Genomic DNA, 19137 nt, shown 5'->3' on the forward strand with positions numbered 1-19137 from the left:
AATAGAAATTGTGGGGATCCCATAAAATGGGTGAGCGGTTTAGTACAAAATTTTGGGTCACTCCTAAATTGATTAACAATACGAATGTAACCCCATAGACATCTCCCTCCAAACAAAAAGTACCCAAAGAAGGTGGCATAGTGATGGTGGGAAGGAAAATTTCAAAAGCATTGTACTCACCCTCATGTGCACAAACCTCAGGAGAGGGAACGACAGGAATAACCCAGGAATCATTAGCTTCTAAAAAAAGTTTGTTCTCATGGACAGAGAGATGAAGTTCATCCAAATTACACTTATGTTGAGGCTATGAGGCTAGTCGCATTTGAAGTAGAGACCCGTATGTCTACGCCCATCTAGTTCATGGCTAGAAAGATGGCGAGGGCCACAGTTGCGATGAGCGGATTGAGAGAGAGAGAGAGATGGGGTTGGAGTGTTCTATATTTGAGGTTTAAATGAAATAGGGGATTTAAATAGACCTGAAACCATTTCCTTATGGGAGGGGTAACACGTGTCACGTGAGCACCATATGGAATTAGATACGTGAAATGTACTAGTACCGCTAAACAAGGATTTAGGTCGCTCACCAAAACAAGAACTAGGAAGGCCAAAGGAATGCTCAATATCACGAGCGGATTTCTGTAGAACCCACTTTTTTTACAAAGTTTTGATTATGACAAAAATTACAATTAAAAATTCAGAATTAATATGTCCTTCTGTACTAATAATTTGGTTCAAGGTTTAAAAATTGTACAAGGCATATTATACTACTTCTAAGCAAAAAGGCCCTTAGTAAAATAAAAGCCCTGTCGAAAACAAGCTCATGTCTAAAAGTAAAAGCAAGCCCACCCAAAAGAAGACAACATCGTCGTCTTCTCCAACAAGCTTACCCGTTCTGGATAAAACATAGAGGACATCAATCCATGACATCTACTCATCTCTATCTGCGATCACCAAAATGGAAACACTTAGCATGCAGAATTAGAAACGAGTAGAAGATCATTGGTTGAAGCTCTCAATGGTCAACGGTCCTCTGAAACCAGAAACGGCTAGTTTCCTCCTTTGGCAAAATAGACAGAGCAACCAGAAGCTCTAGAGAAGAACAGAGGTTGTATCTTCTCAATAGTCGTCTTCTGAATTCAAACGACTAGTTTGAATCTCTACCTATATAAACCAAGCTCAACAACAAAGACAATGACCAATTCATAAGTGCAAAAAGCCTATACGAGATATATTATAAAGAGCAAAAATAGAGCAAAGTTCATTACACAGTCTAAGTTCACACCTATGTAATTGATTAGAGAGATTAGCTCAAACATATTTCTTATCTGAAGAAATTGTATCGTTCATTTGTAAAAATCAGTAGTCCTTTGTTTTATAAACATCAAGGAGTGTAATAGTTGAGTGTTGAATGAAGGTACGTAGTTCACTCAAACTTAGGCTATCTTGTAAAATGTTTGTTCTCTACCTCCGAAAGAGTTCCGTAGTGAATTAAAACTCAGAATCAGGTAATCTAAGGACTAGACATAGGCTGAAGGTCGAACCAGTATAAATCTACTGAGTAATTTCTTTCATTGCTATTGCTTTTTACTTCCACTGAATATTACATGCTCTGATATGTATCTCAACTTAACACTCTAAATATTTTGTGCATAACTTAAATATCATCAGCCTTAAGTTTTTGAAAGCCTCTGATAAAAAGTTGTCCTCTCGCTGAAATTTATCAGAAGCTGAAGCAATCTCAATAAACTGAAGTGTTGAAAAGCTCAATAGACGGAAGTTGCATCTGATTCTGAGAATTCTCTTCCGTGTTATATTGACTTGAGTAAGAAAATTTTTTAAAGGCTTATATAATACTCAATAGCTCTATTCACCTCCCTAGAACTAATCCGCCTTATTAGGGATCAATAGTTTCATCCTTTCAACCCTATAAAGAAATATATAGTAGCAGTTTAGGAGGAAAATCGTAACATGCTCGAATTCCTCTATGTATTCCCCCACATAGCCAAAACGACAAAATTGATGGAGCTCCTCGTACGCATTTTAGATTGGTTTTGCACTAAACCGATGTAGGAACTTGAATTTAATGGGTCCTAGGAGAGATGAGAGAAATCGTGAATGATACACGATAACTAATTCACTGCAACGTCGATCATGCACATTTGGTCTAATGTGAGCTTCATTGGAGGTTGGGTGTGATGAACCCAGAAGTAGAGTTCTGCTTGAGAAATCCAGGTGGATCGATACTAAAAAAGATAGCAAGTTTATCTTTGGCAAAGAAACCTTACCAGTTGTCATTCCAGGAAGTCTTTTAAAGACTTGTTCGCATCTTGGGGTGTATATAAAAAAATAAAATAAAAGTGTTTTTCAAACATACTAAACTTATTTAATCAAATATACAATTTAATTCAATTCTTAGTAAAAAAAATTGGATATGCAAATACCATAAATACAAAGCAATAACCTCAAATATTGTTCAAATCGTATGTGAGTCACATAAAAGAAGAAGAAAAAAATATCGTTAACCAAGAATAAGAACAACAAGATTAACACTAAGATTAATATTGATATGGGAGTAGATATATCATGTTTGTGTAATGTCAGTTTTGAATTAGTATCAAAATTAAGTTAATATCAATTTCGTATCGTGTTTTAGAATTATATGTAATTTTACTTAATAATAATTTTTAAAAAATATAAGAGAATATGATACTACTTTTAAATATTTTATAGTTTGGATTAATATGTTAACACTAACCATCCAAAAGTCCACTAATATCATGTTGGGGGGAACACGGTGCAACTGTGAAATTGTGTTCAACTACTCAATTCATTTCAAGCTTAATTGACCTTAATATATATTAGATAGGCTAATATCATCCATTAATCTAATACGTAAAAAAGTGCGACTAGTCCCATCGCGTGTCCAACAAAAACCAAAAGGCTACGCTCTCGTTTCACATCTACTACACCTAATCATGTGCTGTGACAATAACATCTATTCACCAAGCAGCACTCCGAGTGACAATAACATGTTTACTAAGCAGCACCGTGTTTGGCTTTTGAATGAGATTGTAAAGCAAATTCTGAGACAAATGACCTGCACAGAGAATTTAATTTAAGACCTAGAGAAATTGTGACACGTTTCAAGAGCTTTTGAAAGGAAAAATGACCTGTTGCAAGAAGAACAAGAAACCGGTTTTTCACTCTGGTCTTTCTTCAGGCTGCTACTACTAGCAGGAGTTTTCCCAATTTGCTTTGAAGGGTGAGGAGTTGCTACATGACCAACCACTTTCTTCCCATCTGCAAATTCAATATAGCATATAACACAAGTATCTACTTAAACAACAACAGTGAAACGGGTGATTACCAGTCTTTTGTGGAGTTTCCAACTTGGCCTTCTTATCAGAACGAGGTGTTTTCTTGGCAGGTTCTGCAGATCTCTTCTTACCTTGTTCATTCTTCATCTATAAGAAATAAAATACGACTAATTTATAGATGTTCGTATCAGATGACTTTACAAGTCGCCATACATGATAAAATATGAGTAAATTATAATATAGATGTAAATACACTCATACCATTACCATCCTAGGTGCCTCCTCCTCCTCCTCATCATCATCATCACTGTCACTTTCATCATCCTCACTATTGCCGGTTGTGTCCTGCAGAGATAACCAACTAAAATCAGCATAACTTAATTACATATTGATTGCATATATGTAAATTGCAACAAAAAGAAAAAGAGATACTAATTATCCATCAAGTGGAAGGTTCTACAAGGTCAAAGAAAAAAAAAACTAGAATAGCTTACTGAACAAAACCTAAATCGCCAATACTAATAAAACTCAATTGTAAATAAATGTTTAAAAGGGAATGCATGCAAGACCAACAAAGCAGCCAATGTGCAAAAGAGAATAATAACAAACAAACAGAACAAATCTACTGTTCGCAGGAAGAGACTAACTTTCCAGTAAATCAATTAGAACATTTTCACAAATTAAGACCAATTAAAACAAAAACAAGTAGCATACATAGTAGATTAGCATCCAGCCATTTTACAATAGACCATAAAGTCATTGCAAACAGAAGTTTTAGCTGCCAGTTTAATACTATAATGAGTGGTACCAAGGACTAAATTTATTAAGCAATGTTAATTAATAAAATAAAAAAAAAATCATGAATCTCACTATAAAAGCACAATATTCAATAATAGCAATTGTGAGGATAGCTATGTAATGTACATGGAATAAAAACATCACTGCTCTTAACATTAAAAAATAACCATAAATAAAGCTTGCATTTAGGTTAAAAATTACTAAACACTAGATTAAGGTGTGCAAGCAATCATCCAAATACTAACAACCCAAACATATTAAAGCACCTGGTCTTCACTGGATTCTTCAGTGTCAGAAGAATCATCTGCATCATCACTATCACTACCATCTTCAGCATCTTCACTCTTGGTTGGTTCTACAATCTTCACTATTTTCTTAGATTCTGATTTAGCTTCTTCTGTTTGAGGTTCCTTGTTCTTAATACTAGACTTCCCTACAAATTTGAAAAAAGTATTACAAGAAAGCATTTAAAAGCTGTCCCTCCAGAAAAGCAAAAAGTATAATTTAACACTAAGTTCTCTACCACTGTTGGAACTGGAAGCAACTGGAACAATCTCCGTAATTTCTTCTTCAGACTCTGAAAATTTTATAACACAAAAATTTGTGAATTCTTGAGAAAATTAAATCGTGCAGAACTAACACTTTAAGAGAAAGAAAAAGAAAAGTTTTCAAAGTGACTCACCAGAATCAGATTCAACCGTAATCAGACGACAAGAGAGAGTTAAGGAAACAAAAGCGGAAAGCAAATAAACCAAAATGTTAAAGTAAAAAAGAAGAAGGACGTTCCTCCTGATACAAAATTATTGCAGCAGGAAGAAAGAGAAGAACCAAAACAAAGGATATTCCTGATTCATCTTATAACCGTTGAAGTACACACTTCCATATTTCCAGTTATGAGAGAGCTCAAAACTACGTTCAAACGCCAGGTCAAAAGATAACTGGGGACATTTTTCTGCAGAAAGTCTTCCAATGACAAATTTTCTATCACCAACCTTCAGAAACAGGCAAACGGACTCATTTCCTTTATCCTTTTTCAGGTCCCCGAGGCAAGCCTGTAAAGATAAATAGGGAAAAAAATTCACTGATTCATAGGATAGGATAAATATAGAGCATTAGCAAATTGATAATTGATTTACATAAACTGGAACAAAGATGATATACCTGTGAGCAACGTATAAGGAAGTCACTACCAACTTCAACTGCAAGGCGCTGCCCGCTTTTCACCTCGACACCTGAGCATTGAAATAGATGAGCATATGAGATCAACATCACAATATTTTTCTACATAAAAGGTCATTCTCCCATAAAGAACACAAATGTGCGTATGAAGTGATCATCCAGTCATAGACAAAAAAAAAAAACATAAGGAATAAATGAACAATAATCAAATTTTATTCACAATTCTCCACTGTTCTCTTTGGCTGAGACAAAATATGAACTCGAACGGCATGCTGATTCGTCTATATTCTCGTACATTTTGTAGAGAAAAGGCCCAAAAAAAGACTAACGAAAACGAAAGAGGCAAATGAAAATGCAGGAAAGTTCAAAAGCTTAAAGAGAGGGAGAGAAAAATTACCCCAAAACTCCATTGATGCGTACGTGCGGTGCGAGTAATCGTTCTACAAGTAGTGAATACAATAATTTAGGGTTCGATAGTTTCTTTTATAAAATGGTAGTAGCAGAGAAGAGTGTGGAGCTCTGTTCCGGTGCAACACGTTCTTTGATAAGAATTAAATCAGAAATTAATTTTTGGAATGGTATTGCTATATACCGCCCCTAAATTCCGGTTCACCGCACCCTAAGAAGAAGCCCATCCAGGAAAAGAGGAGGATCCATTTGTTTAGAAAATGAGATAAAAATGTATAAGAAAAATAAGAAATATAAGAATGAGGTGTCAATACCTAAAGAAAAGGTGGCAATAAGATCAACACGTGGCAAGACATGAAGATATCATAATGGGCCAATGTATCTGAACTATGTTTATATTTCTTATCCATCAATTTCGTATGCATTTCTATCAAAATTTGTTGACTCGTTTCATCATATAAGAAAACAAAATGATAGGGAGATATTAGTACCAAAATTATATCAGGAAATATTAGAACCAATAGGACCATATTGCCCTTCTCATTTTTTTTTCCCAAAACCTTAAAAACTCTCTCTACTTTTCTCTCCCGAGCACAAATCCCGGATTTGACAAAAATGGATCAAAGCATTCCCGAAGACAATGAGTTCGAACACGAGGTAATATTACGATTATTAAAAACGTTATTTAGGTATTTTCGATTTTTTTTTTTTTTTTGGTTTTTGCCTGGGCGGGTGGCGCATACCACCCTTTTCCTAGGCCGAACGGATGAACTACCCGTTCGGCCTACGGAACGGGTGGTATGCGCCACCCGCTCCACCCATGGAACGGGTGGTACGCGCCACCCGCTCCACCCTTCGAACGGGCAGTACGCGCTGCCCGTTTCCACCTATGGTGAAACGGGCAGCCTGCCCGTTCAGACAAAAATGGGCAGAAATTGCCCCGAATTATTTTTGCACGGGAGAAATAGCCCCGAAGTATTTTTTTGTAATTTTAATGTCAATTTTTCGTATATTCAGGTACCGATAGAAGATTGGAACCCCGATAACATTGATTATAGTTCGCGTTTCATAACGGATACCGTTTTCCCCTCAAGTCAGGATGCTATTGATTGGGCAAAAAAGATAGCTATTCAGAATGGGTTTGAGATTGTAATATCTTCGCACAAACATGGGGGAAAACAGAAGCTGTTGCGATGTTCACGGGGTGAACGATATAGAGGTGTTGTGAAAATTGATGAAGATCCTGCAATTAGGAAAAGTAAAACTAAAGCGTGCCGCTGTAAATTTCAGATTAAAGCCTATCAACATGCAGACCTTTCTGGATGGGGGATACAGGCTAAGGCTGGGTTAACTGGAATGCATAACCATACAATGTGTATGTATCCAAAGGGAAGTCGGCAAATGAGCGGACTCAGTATCGCATCTAAACAAATTGTGCGTGATATGACTTCAGCTCAAGCAAAGCCTTGTGCTATTTTAGTAGCAGTTAAAGAAAAACACCCAGAGGACAACTCAGTAATTAAACACATATATAATTACAGGGACAAAATGAGGAGGGACGGGTTTGAAGGTAGAGACCTGGCTAGTCAATTCTACCATATTGCTGTGGAGAACAAATATGTCAATTACACACAGGCTGATTCAGGTGTGATAACGCATGTGTTCATGGCACATCCAGAGTCAGTTGATATGTTCAGGACTTACCACTGGTACATCGGCATTGATTCAACGTACAAAACAAACAAGTACAAAATGCCGTTTGTTGAGATTGTGGGGATGACGCCATGCAATAATAACTTCAAGATAGCGTATGCTATTGTTAAAGACGAGACCGAAGAGAGCTATCGTTGGATTTTGCAAAGGCTGAAGATTTTGATTGGGGATGATCTTAACCCGACCGTTGTTGTTAGTGACAGGGAGCTTGGGTTATTAAAGCTGATCCAAGAAGTTTTTCCACAAGCAGCGCACTTGCTATGCACTTGGCATATAAATAAGGATGTGGAAGATCGTGTGTATAGAATCATGGGAGATAAAGGCCTTGCCTCTAAATTCAAGAATGGCAGATGGAGAACAATATTAGAATCATTAACCATTGAGGAGTACGAGACCAATCTTATGATGATGAAGGATAAGATGAGCAGGTTCAAAGGAGTTATCTCGTATGTTGAGGAGACGTGGTTGGTGCATAAGGAGAAGTTTGTTGTTGCTTGGACAAAGGAGTTCCTACATTTTAGCAACACAACTACTTGTCGAGTGGAGAGCGAACATGCTAGTCTAAAGCAATGGCTCAATACGGCAACTGGCTCCCTTGACACGGTATGGCAGAAGGTTCACAAGCAGATTGAATCACAAGCAACCAATATAAGGTATTTGCAATTTCTTCTACTGCAATTTAGGAATTTGCATTTATGGTTGTATCATTTCACTAACTAATAATAATTTTGTCTTCGTATCAGGTACATGCTTGAGCAGTCCCGGCTTCGTCAAGCAGTCACTTTCGCCGGACGCCCATTAAGCCAACTTGTATTCAAAGTCTCTCACTACTGCATGCAGTTGCTGAATCAAGAGTTAGAGCGCATGAGAGGGTTGAGCCATGAAGTGTACGTGCGTTGCGGTTGTGTATTGAGAACATCGCATCAGATACCATGTGCATGCGAGCTGAAACGAGCTTGTGATCTGGAACAAATGATCAGTACTGAGAGTGTTCACGTGTTTTGGAGAACACTTTTAATCAATCATGGTCACACTGATGAAAATGACGGGCGTAATGATCCAAACGAGGAGCATCGATATTTTCAGTCCTTAGTGGACCAGGTCTCTAAAGGCGACCCATCCTTAATGCGTAATATTTCAATGTTTATCCATGATTAACTACACCCTGATCAAGCTCAGTACACCGAACCCGATGTCAAAATTCACGTGCGAGGGCGACCTAAGGTGAGCAAATCCACAAAACGTATGCCGAGTTCTTGGGAATACAATGAAACTCATCGTGGACGGCCTCGTTCTACTAGTTCATCTAGGAGTCGTGGCAGAATTAGCTCGTCATCCTCGGTACATAATGTTGCCTCATCAGGTAATGTTTATCTGATAAACCTAACTTTTTTTTATAAATGTTTTGCAATATAGAGTTCATTTACACTAATATACATGAATGCAGATGGAAAAACGTATTATGGTTCTGACTTCGTACATTCCGATAAAATAGTTGGCATAATTAAACCATACGTCGAATCATACTACGACGTTGTAGGTGATGGAAATTGTGGTTTCCGTACGGTAGCAACTTACATTTTTGGTGACGAAGAAGCGTGGAAGACAGTTAGGCATCACATTCGAAATGAAGTAATTTCTAACCATTGTCTGTATCAAAGAGTGTTTGTTGATACTGTTGATGCAGCTCTTCGTAGGGTAAGTTGGGATGGTGCAGGTTGTACGCCGGATTATTGGATGCTCGTTTGGGATGACTTGTGGCCGGTTGCTACAATGTACAATTCTGCTATCATGTTATTTGGCTTCTCAGGTGGGGACACATTAGCGTTGTGTGGTACTATCTTACCATTGTATGCCGCATCCACTGCTACAAGACCAGCACGTGAGATTTGTATAGCTCATTTAGGGAATCACTGCCATCACTACATACGTTTAAATTTATCGCCTAACTTTCCGGTGCCCCCTATAATACACTGGTGGTTTCTGCACCGAGGTCAAAGCGTTGTAGGATGGGAGCGCTTCTATCAGGATAGGGTGGCACAGTGGACCAGATTGGCCAAACTTAGGGGATAGTAGTATTTGATATTGTATGGTTCTGTAATGTTACAGGTGAATTGTGATGAATTTTGTGTGGTTTTGTAATGTTACAGGTGAATTGTGATGAATTCTGTGTGGTTCTATAATATTACAGGTCAATTCTGATGAATTATGTGTGGTTCTGTAATGTTACAGGTGAATTGTGATGAATTCTGTGTGGTTCTATAATGTTACAGGTGAATTGTGATGAATTCTGTGTGGTTCTGTAATGTTACAGGTTAATTGTGATGAATTTTGTGTGGTTTTGTAATGTTACAGGTGAATTGTGATGAATTCTGTGTGGTTCTGTAATGTTACAGGTGAATTGTGATGAATTTTGTGTGGTTCTGTAATGTTACAGGTTAATTCTGATGAATTCTGTGTGGTTCTGTAATGTTACAGGTGAATTGTGATGAATTCTGTGTGGTTCTGTAATGTTAAAGGTGAATTGTGATGAATTCTGTATGGTTCTGTAATGTTACAGGTGAATTGTGATGAATTTTGTGTGGTTCTGTAATGTTACAGGTCAATTCTGATTAATATATTCGAACAGGTGGTATTCCAACGGCTATATTCCAACGGCTATATTCTCCATCTATAAAATTAAACAATTTTTCTACTTCAGTTATCCGCATTTACTCTTTAAATTCATTTCAACGAAAACTCTCAACTATCAATGGCTTCATCTGATTTTACCAATGAGTTCCCTAATTTTCCTCCCGAGAAAAGCATAGTGTCAACTTTGAGTAAGTCTGATTGCACGGCGAAGATGTTTGATTACCAATACTATGCAATCCGTGTATATGGAGAGACATTTGTGAGTCCAGCAATGTTCCATCCTGAAACTCCATTTATGTTTTGCTTCAAGCTTCCGTCTGCTGGTGAGTTTCCAATATACTCACTACACATGCTATGGTTCTTATGTTATATGTATTACATGCCTTTTGAATTTGCTTTAGAGGAATGGTTGAACAGTTTGAATGAAGGAAATATTCCTAGTCATATTCAAACATTTCTGAAGTGGTTTATGCCTATTGATGACTGGAAAGCTATGTTCGCCAGACTACTGCGTGATAATCAGAGGGGAATTATCCCTAGAAAAAATTTCAACTCCATCATCTTTTTAAGATGGACAGATTCTGAAATTTCTCATGAGGTTCATCGAACTTATCCTTACTCGATCGTGCAAAATTGGGATCGCTATAAATTAGAGGTTCGAGTACTACAGAGTATCAGCGCTTCAAAGAACGATTACCTTCCAGGACGAGCTTGGCCAATAAATAGAGGAAATGCTCCATGGAACATTTTTCCTGTGGAATATGAGACGAATATTGCAGAGGAGAAAGAGATATACCTTGCAATACAGTCAGGTGTACCAGCGACATCTTCACCAAACATTGACGAGTACGAAGAAGATAGTGACTAATGTATTTTTTTTCCGTTTATGTCGTTGTAATGTATTTTTTCAGTTTATGTCGTTGTAATGTATTTTTTCAGTTTATGTCATTTATGTCGTTGTAATGTATTCTTAAATTTGCAATAATAACAAAGCGTACCACAAAAAAACGATAATATCAAAATACCAAATTCAGTCATAATAGTACTAAAATACTTCGAAATACAGTCATAACTCACTTGGCCAAATGCCAAGCACCCATAATCTGCTCTAACGACTTCCTATATACAATCGCAACATCCTCGTCCAGATGACTCATGTGATCCAACACAGTTTCACCCCAGCCAGCTAATCGACTAACCCACTGTCAAAAGTAAGGAACAAAAAACAGAGTTAATATCACTTCACACTTCAGTAAATATCATTTCACATTAGTAGATCAGTAAAGAAAAACCAAAAATAACTTACAATCTCACTGTTCGAGCGAGTATAAACAGTCGGTCCGGGTGCAACAATCTCCGGAAGTAGACGAGGGTGTGAGTGACGGGTGTACCAATGCATGTACTGATCCTCATAATCTGATGGAGTATGTGCTGGAGTGAATACAGACAATATAAGGACGGCCGACTGGGGAAAAGAGTCCCAAATACCCTGCACCATCACAGCTGGCACCTCTACACGATACTTCAAACTGGTCCACGGACGCACAGCCTTAGAAGGCTGCAATATCGGTCTAGGAATGGTCTGCACATGTCCAAGCTGTCGAAGGCATCTCCCCGGTATGTACGGCTCGATCACATCCCGATACCGTATCCATCTAGCGTATAGAGTCCTCGGGGTCTCCGTAATGGCATCAGGGCCATACGGCATCCACATCACCTACAGATGTATAAAATTACATTAACACATACAAGTAATACAAATTTGTTTTAATTGAATAGTATTTATATTTATATAGCAAGTATACCTCATCTGCCGTCAACACATCAAGCCGGGCACGAAATGCTCTCAGCCGCTCATCGCTCTTCTCCATCGATATAGATGGCCACAACGAAGCCCTAGGAAGATCCGGGTCAACTGTAACTGCCTCTCGATGTGGCCTGAAGCAAGGAAAATACTCGTAAATCCAGGACTGGAGCAATGTCATACAACCCGTCATCTGCCAGCAATCTCCTCTGGTAGCACTACCAAGATGACGGTATAGATATGCTAGTGCAGCTGATCCCCAAGAAAGTCCAACGGCTCCAGCTGCCGAGTCCTGCACCTCTAACAGACAAGAAGGTCGGATGCGGTCACCACTCTTGTCTACGAACAAGGTGGAACCGAGCATCAGCCACGTCCAAGCTATAGCTTGGGTCTCAGGAATCCGATCACCTCCACAGTGCTCCATGACGGAAGAGGCTCGTATACCACCAGAAGAATAATGACGGGCATCTAACTCAACCCGAGTCATCCCAAACAAATCCATCACGCACTCCTTAAGCTCATCAATACTCGCATCAGCAGTCACCATGGCACCATCTACGGGGATGCGCAATATCTCCCACACATCATGCATCAAAATGGTCATCTCGCCAAACGGCATGTGAAATGATGACGTGTCTGGCTGCCACCGCTCTACAAATGCCGTGATCAGAGCAGCATCTATGTGACTGTGCATAATACCAGGTAAATGGAACATGCCAGATGACTCGATACGCGACTGAATCGTCCTGGAAGAACCACTATACTATGATCTCAGCTTCGAGCAATACCCTGATCTGGTATGACACCTAAGGACGCCCCTATCTTGACCGGCCCAGATAGCACATGCAACATGTCCCAGAAAGCTCGGGATCACAGCACCATCAAATGGACCCCCGGGTACGGGGTCCTTCACAACCGAGTCATCCTCTATAACACTCCTCGATCGCTTGCTGCTACCTGAAATTACAGTAAACGGTTTACATTAAATTTTTGGTATATTTTCCAATAATCATGATTAAAACAAATAAAAATAAGCAGATTTTTAAATTTCTCTTACCAGAAGAAGATCCTGCGGTAGAAGAAAATCGTCCGTCTCGACCCCTCGTCACGACGCCACGATGTATGGGGATAGTATCAGAACTAGGACGATGCATATAGGCATCTCCGTCCATCTCTATATCAGCCGCCTCATCCGGTCCCTCAGCACGCTCCGCCTGTGCTGCATGTGCCCTTCGGGCGTCCGCCATGAACCGCTGCTGCTCCATCCGCTCCCGCCGAGCAGATGCAGTAACAGGATGTGAAGACGTGTGTCTGGGGTCAGATCCCGCCTCATCCTGTAATATTATTTATTATATTCAATTTACCATAAATTTTTTATTTTTTATATGTTCGGGTCTGCCTACGCCCGGTCCGGACAAATTTTTTTTAAAAAAAACAAAATTTGGCCCTTTTTGGCCTGGGCGGGTGGCTTACACCACCTGGCCTAAGGCCCAAATGGGTGCGGGGCACCAGTCGGCCATAGGGCCGACTAGTGCACCGCAAACGTTTGGCCCGTAGGCCAAACGGGCGCGTCGTGCGCTCCACCATAAGGTGGAGCGCGCGTCTTATATGCGTTCCACTTTAGGTGGAACGCGTGCGCCGCGCGATCCACCTTACGGTGGAGCGCGTGCACCGCGCGCTCCACCATAAGGTGGATTGCTCGTCGCGCACTTGTTCCACCTACGGTGGAACGCATAGTTCGTGCGTTCCACCTTAGGTGGAATAAGAAAATCGCACGCGCCTGGTGCGATTTCTGGGATTTTTTTCCCGAATTTCAGCCCTAAAAATCACTAATTCGTTAATTATTTGAACGGAAAAACTTACCGTAATACCCATGTATCCTTTGTCGATGCCTACTTTTCGTGCCATCTCGTTTTAGGTCGGTTTTTTGAAAACGGAAAGAAAGTAGAGAGGATTTGGAATTTTCAAATTTCTTGTTTGAAATACTGAGAAGGGCAATATGGTCAACAGGGTGCGGTGAAACGGAATTAGGGGGCGGTATATAGTCGCCCACTTTTTGGAATCGTAAGAATTTAGCAAGGGGTGTTTGGTTGGTTGATCTGATCCGTTCAAATACGTACATAACAATAAGTTCAATTTAAAATGGGAAAATTATAAAAATGGATTAAATGGGAGGATGATTTACATATTTAACCCATTTACTCAAACTACTATATATCTAGACTGTTTTTATGTGACTTTCTCATAATACCCTCAATATTTACGGAGCGGCTATCTCCCTCCCGTTTGACTTCGCAGATTCTAGCATATGCGAAGCTTGTGAAGCTAATATTTGGTTTAGTTGATGATTTTAATTAGCATATGCGAAGTCTGGTTGTGTTTTTAACAAAATTCGCTAAGTGGTATATAACAAAAAATGCCAAACAACAACATATTCTAACATTAAAATCATAACATTATCAAAATTTACAACAAGATTGCCACAATAACAACATTAAAATCATAACATTATCAAAATTTACAACAAGATTGTCACAATAAACTCATAACAAATCACTTCAAAGTGAACCTAACTAATCTGGATGGAAATTTCTCCCTCTACAGGAAATCCAGACTTTTTGGGATGAGAAATGGAAGTCCAGACCTTTTGGGATGGACGTGTCCCATGGTGCACACCAAGATTGGCACAATCTCTCCTAACCAATCATTTCAAAGTGAATGTGCCAATCTTGAGAAAAAATTCTCCATATACAGGAAGAAAAGTCATCTTCTCTGCATCCGAGGACACCGCCTTCCAGAAAGGGATGTTATGTATTCAATCACTTTCAAAAAAAATTAATCGTGTTAGGCAGAAAAAAGGACGATTTGGCATCACGAAATGAGGCTTAGCGAAGCACGTGAATATAATGTGTAGGGAAGAGGATGATTTTACGTAGCGAATCGATACTTTCGCGAAGTCTGTGAGGTTTGAAACGTGACGATCTACTTAGCGAATCGATGCTTTCGCGAAGTCTGCGAGTGAAATTATGAACTTTTCTACTCACAGACTTCGCAAAATAATCGATTTGCTAAGCAGATCGTCACGTTTCAAGCTCTTTCTCATCGCAGATCTTCATGAAATCATCGACTACGCGACTGATTTCATGGAAAACGCAGAGAAAACAGTAGATACTTACATTTTTCGCGCATTTCATCCTTAAAAGCGACAATAACAATATGATAAACTAGGAAAAACGATGGAAACAACGTAGAATAATCATTTCTTTGATGGTAACAAGAAGAAATAAACCAAGTAACGAGCAGGAACATGAAGATGAAGAACCATAGCTTCGTTTTCTAGTATTAGGAAGAAGATAAAGAATCAAGAGATGAAGAAGAGAAATACATTGTGATTTGGAAAAATGGTGCATATTTCGTTCAATTTAAAGGAAGATAGGAAGATCAAAAATTTGGGAATCATTAATGGAGCAGCCAACCGTTTCGCGTAACCAATGAGAAGGGGGGAGAGACTGTTCGCGTAAGGGTGAAGTAAAAAGGTTAGGGGTATTATGGAAAAGTCACACAAAACAGTCTAGATATATAGTAGGTTAAGTAAATGGGTTAAACATGTAAACGGACCTCCCATTTGACCCATTTTTATAATTTTCCCATTTAAAATTTGTCTTAAAAACCCAACTTCAATCTGACATGACCTATATTTATATTATTTATATTTTATATAAGTTTTGTGTCTGTTCCGGGGACTCCCAGAAGAACTCGAGCTTAAGTGGTTTTGTGTCTGTTCCGGGGTCTTGAGCCCCTCCTACCAAGCAAAAAAAATTAATTTATTTAAAAAATTGATTATACAAAATTATTTTTATTGAATTGATTAACTAACTTTTTAATTTATTATATTTTTATTATTCATATTTATAGTTTAATTTTAATTAATTTTTTAATATAATATATATTAGTTGGACGAACTAGGTTAGATTTGAAAATCAATTTTCTTACTTTTATCTTGTTTGACCTAAATCCAATGTAATATAATACGGTTTGAATTTAATTTGAATATTATAAAATAATTTAAGGTTCTTTATATGAAATTCACAAATATAATAATATTTATTATTTAATTAATATTGATAATTTAATTAGTAATATATCAAAAATATGAATGTTATCTTAGAAATGTCAAATTCTTTAACTGATTTTAGTGGGTGAAAAGACAGTGAAAATCTTTAACTGCTAAGTAATATTGGGCTTGACATAATTAATAATTGTTTTTGACAAACTTGTAGATAATTTTTAAATTTTGAATTCCCATGTAAATTTCCCAATAATTTAATGTAAAATTTGATTAAGCGGATGGGCTCAAACGACGAACAAATCTAAAAAACACCAATAGAAACATAAATGGATTTTTTTTATGAAATAAATGCTTTTTTTAAACAAAGTTGAAATATAAATGAATTTAATTAATAAATGTGTTCTCATAATTTTAATTAAATTATATATATATATATATATATATATATATATATATATATATATATATATATTTTTTTTTCTCTTCCCCGTTTGCTAGGAAGATTTTGATGGATTGAAATGTTAGAATTTTTTTTTTCTAATTTCTCTTTCCATTTTTCCCGTTTGTTTCACTAAAATTATATATTAATATTAATTGTAACATTTTAAAGATTATTCTTCCAGACTTGGATTTCAAATTAAACCAAATAAAAAAATAAATCTTGTTAGATTTCAATTTTAATTCCGATTCTAAATCAAATAAATTAAAAACCAGACACTTCTAAAAAATTAATATAATTATAAAATGAAACCATTATTAAACGTATAAATCTATGGGTTAATTATAAAAATGAATCAAATGGGAGGTCCATTTACATATTTAACTCATTTACTCAACCTACTACATATCTAGACTGATTTTGTGTCACACCCGACCCTAAATGACCTCAATCGGCATCGGACGTGAAATAGAAAGATCATAATCAATACTTAGGAGTCTCCAATGTATCCAAATACCATAATATCATATTTATTTATTTAGGCCTTCCTCTTCAATATATATTCTAAAATAATTCATATTCCTACTACATTAGTCATTCGAGGACCTCAACATATATTTACCAACTCCATTATATTACAATTGAAATACCAAAGTTCTAACCATAATTCTAATAATAAGCATCCAACTTCCAAACCTCGCCTAATCGGTCGGCAACCTTCTCTATATCATGTACTTTCTCACCTAAAAACATTAAAACATTTCAAAACGTGAGACAAAAATCTCAGTAAGAAACTATCAGCTATAAAAACCAACTTTACTTAACATAGCTACATATATATATATTTATAAAGGGATTTAATCAAAACCTTATAAAATATACTCAAAACTTAAGTTCATAAAATAAAATTTGTGTATGTGTATCCATCCTCGAATTCCACCCGTGTAGCTTATCATAACATCAATCATATCAATAATCGAGATATCTTATTCATATCTCGTTCCTTGCCTAACATTAGGACTACCAGCCGTGCATTCTGGCCATACCGCCATTAGATATGGTCTTACAACTTACAACTCCTAGCCCAGGCAATCCTAGATGGACAAAACCATTTTATCTTTCGAAATATCACAACTCATAAAAAATCATATTTGGACTTCAATCCAAAATAATAACAACAATAACCGCAACAGATTTCTCAATCCAAAAACAATTCGTAAGAAATCATCAAATTCATTTTATTCAATATAATATATGTATATACTTGTTCATAATCAAGCTTACAATTTTTCAATTCTTCAAAACATCAATCCGTAATCAATAAAAAATCCAAATAAATCAATTAAATTAAACCTTAAATCAACATAATCAAGTAAAATCTGAAAATCACATAGAAACATAGTCAATAGCTTCATTTGAACCATAATTTCACAATAAAAAGCAAAATCGTGAAAACCCCAATTTTATAAAATTCCTGCATAACCCTAAAATATCAATTTCTGAAATTTTTTGATTATATATATATATATCAATATACATAAAACTCAAAATATAGGTGATAGTTACGTACCTTGGTCACTAATTGAAGAAAACACATACGTTCAATTCTCCTCTAAATTTTGTCTAAGACGTTTCTCTCCAAACACTGCCGAAACTTAAAAACTCTTCGGTTAGGACTTAGATCTATTCATAAGAATGCTATGGTTTCAATTTCGAGTGATTCGGACGGTCGAATCTCCGTAAATCAAAGAAACGGTGGAAAAACGGTTCAGAAACGAGAAAAAAAAGACGTAGAGGTAGAGAAAGATAAGAAAAAGAAAAAAAAAAAGAAAACTGAGATGATGATGATGATGATCATCACCAAATAATTTGGTATATATATCCAAATCTGGAAAAAAAATCCAGTTTAATCCTTCATCTTTATATAATCTTTTTAAAATTACCTTAAACTTTTAATTTACACTTAAAACCATTGAATTAACCCCAAACTTTTTCTATAGCACCAAATAAAAATCACACATCTAATAATTATAATATATATTACTATCAAGATATAAATTTCTAGAAATTTAGACACGGACGTGACATTTTGTGTGACTTTTCCATAATACCCTCAATATTTACGCGCGTCTCGCCCCCTCTCGTCTGACTTCGCAGATTCCATATTATACCAAGCCTGCGAAGCTAATATTTGGGTTTACTTGATGAATTTGATTAGCATATGCGAAGCCTGCGAAGCTAATGTTTGGTTTACTTGATGAATTTCATTAGCATATGCGAAGCCTGCGAAACTACTGTTTCGTTTACTTGATGAATTTCATTAGCATATAAGAAGCCTACGAAGCTAAAGTTTGGTTTACTTGATGAATTTAATTCGCATATGCGAAGTCTGGATGTGTTTTGAAGCTAATTCGCGAAGTGGTATTAACAAAAAATGGCAAACAACAACAGATTCTTACATTAAAATCATAACATTATCAAAATTTACAACAAGATTGCCACAATACCAACATTAAAATCACAACCATATCAAAATTTACAACAAGATTGCCACAATAAACTCCTAACAAAGCACATTCACTCCTAAAATGGTTGGTTAGTAGACCTTTTGGTATGAGAAATGGAAGTCCAGACCTTTTGGGATGGATGTGTCTCACGGTGCACACCAAGATTACTCATCCGCTTCAAAATTGGTACCAGATTATTGGCACAATCTCTACTAACCAACCATTTTAGGAGTGAATGTGCCAATCTTGAGGGAAATTTCTCCCTGTAC

The 19137-nt window shown here is 36.9% G+C and overlaps 1 protein-coding gene across 2 annotated transcripts; it reads right to left on the reverse strand.

Annotated features, from left to right (window-relative positions):
• Nucleotides 1-2808: 2808 nt before the first annotated feature.
• LOC136205478 (histone deacetylase HDT1) lies at nt 2809-5826 on the reverse strand. Of its 2 annotated transcripts, none has more exons than XM_065996097.1 (10): nt 5692-5826; nt 5277-5347; nt 4959-5167; nt 4798-4814; nt 4639-4692; nt 4382-4548; nt 3585-3662; nt 3368-3464; nt 3171-3300; nt 2809-3097 (listed from the first exon to the last, which is right to left on the reverse strand). In XM_065996097.1, exons 1-10 carry the CDS (start codon nt 5702-5704, stop codon nt 3037-3039), a joined length of 897 nt encoding a protein of 298 aa, XP_065852169.1. In that variant the 5' UTR covers nt 5705-5826; the 3' UTR covers nt 2809-3036. The 2 variants fall into 2 exon arrangements, with proteins under 2 accessions (XP_065852169.1, XP_065852160.1); XM_065996088.1 differs by having other exon boundaries at nt 2831-3097; nt 3579-3662.
• Between the last annotated feature and the right edge of the window lie 13311 nt (nt 5827-19137).

This window comes from Euphorbia lathyris, chromosome 1 (genome assembly GCF_963576675.1).
Source record: "Euphorbia lathyris chromosome 1, ddEupLath1.1, whole genome shotgun sequence".
Taxonomy (NCBI): domain Eukaryota; kingdom Viridiplantae; phylum Streptophyta; class Magnoliopsida; order Malpighiales; family Euphorbiaceae; genus Euphorbia; species Euphorbia lathyris.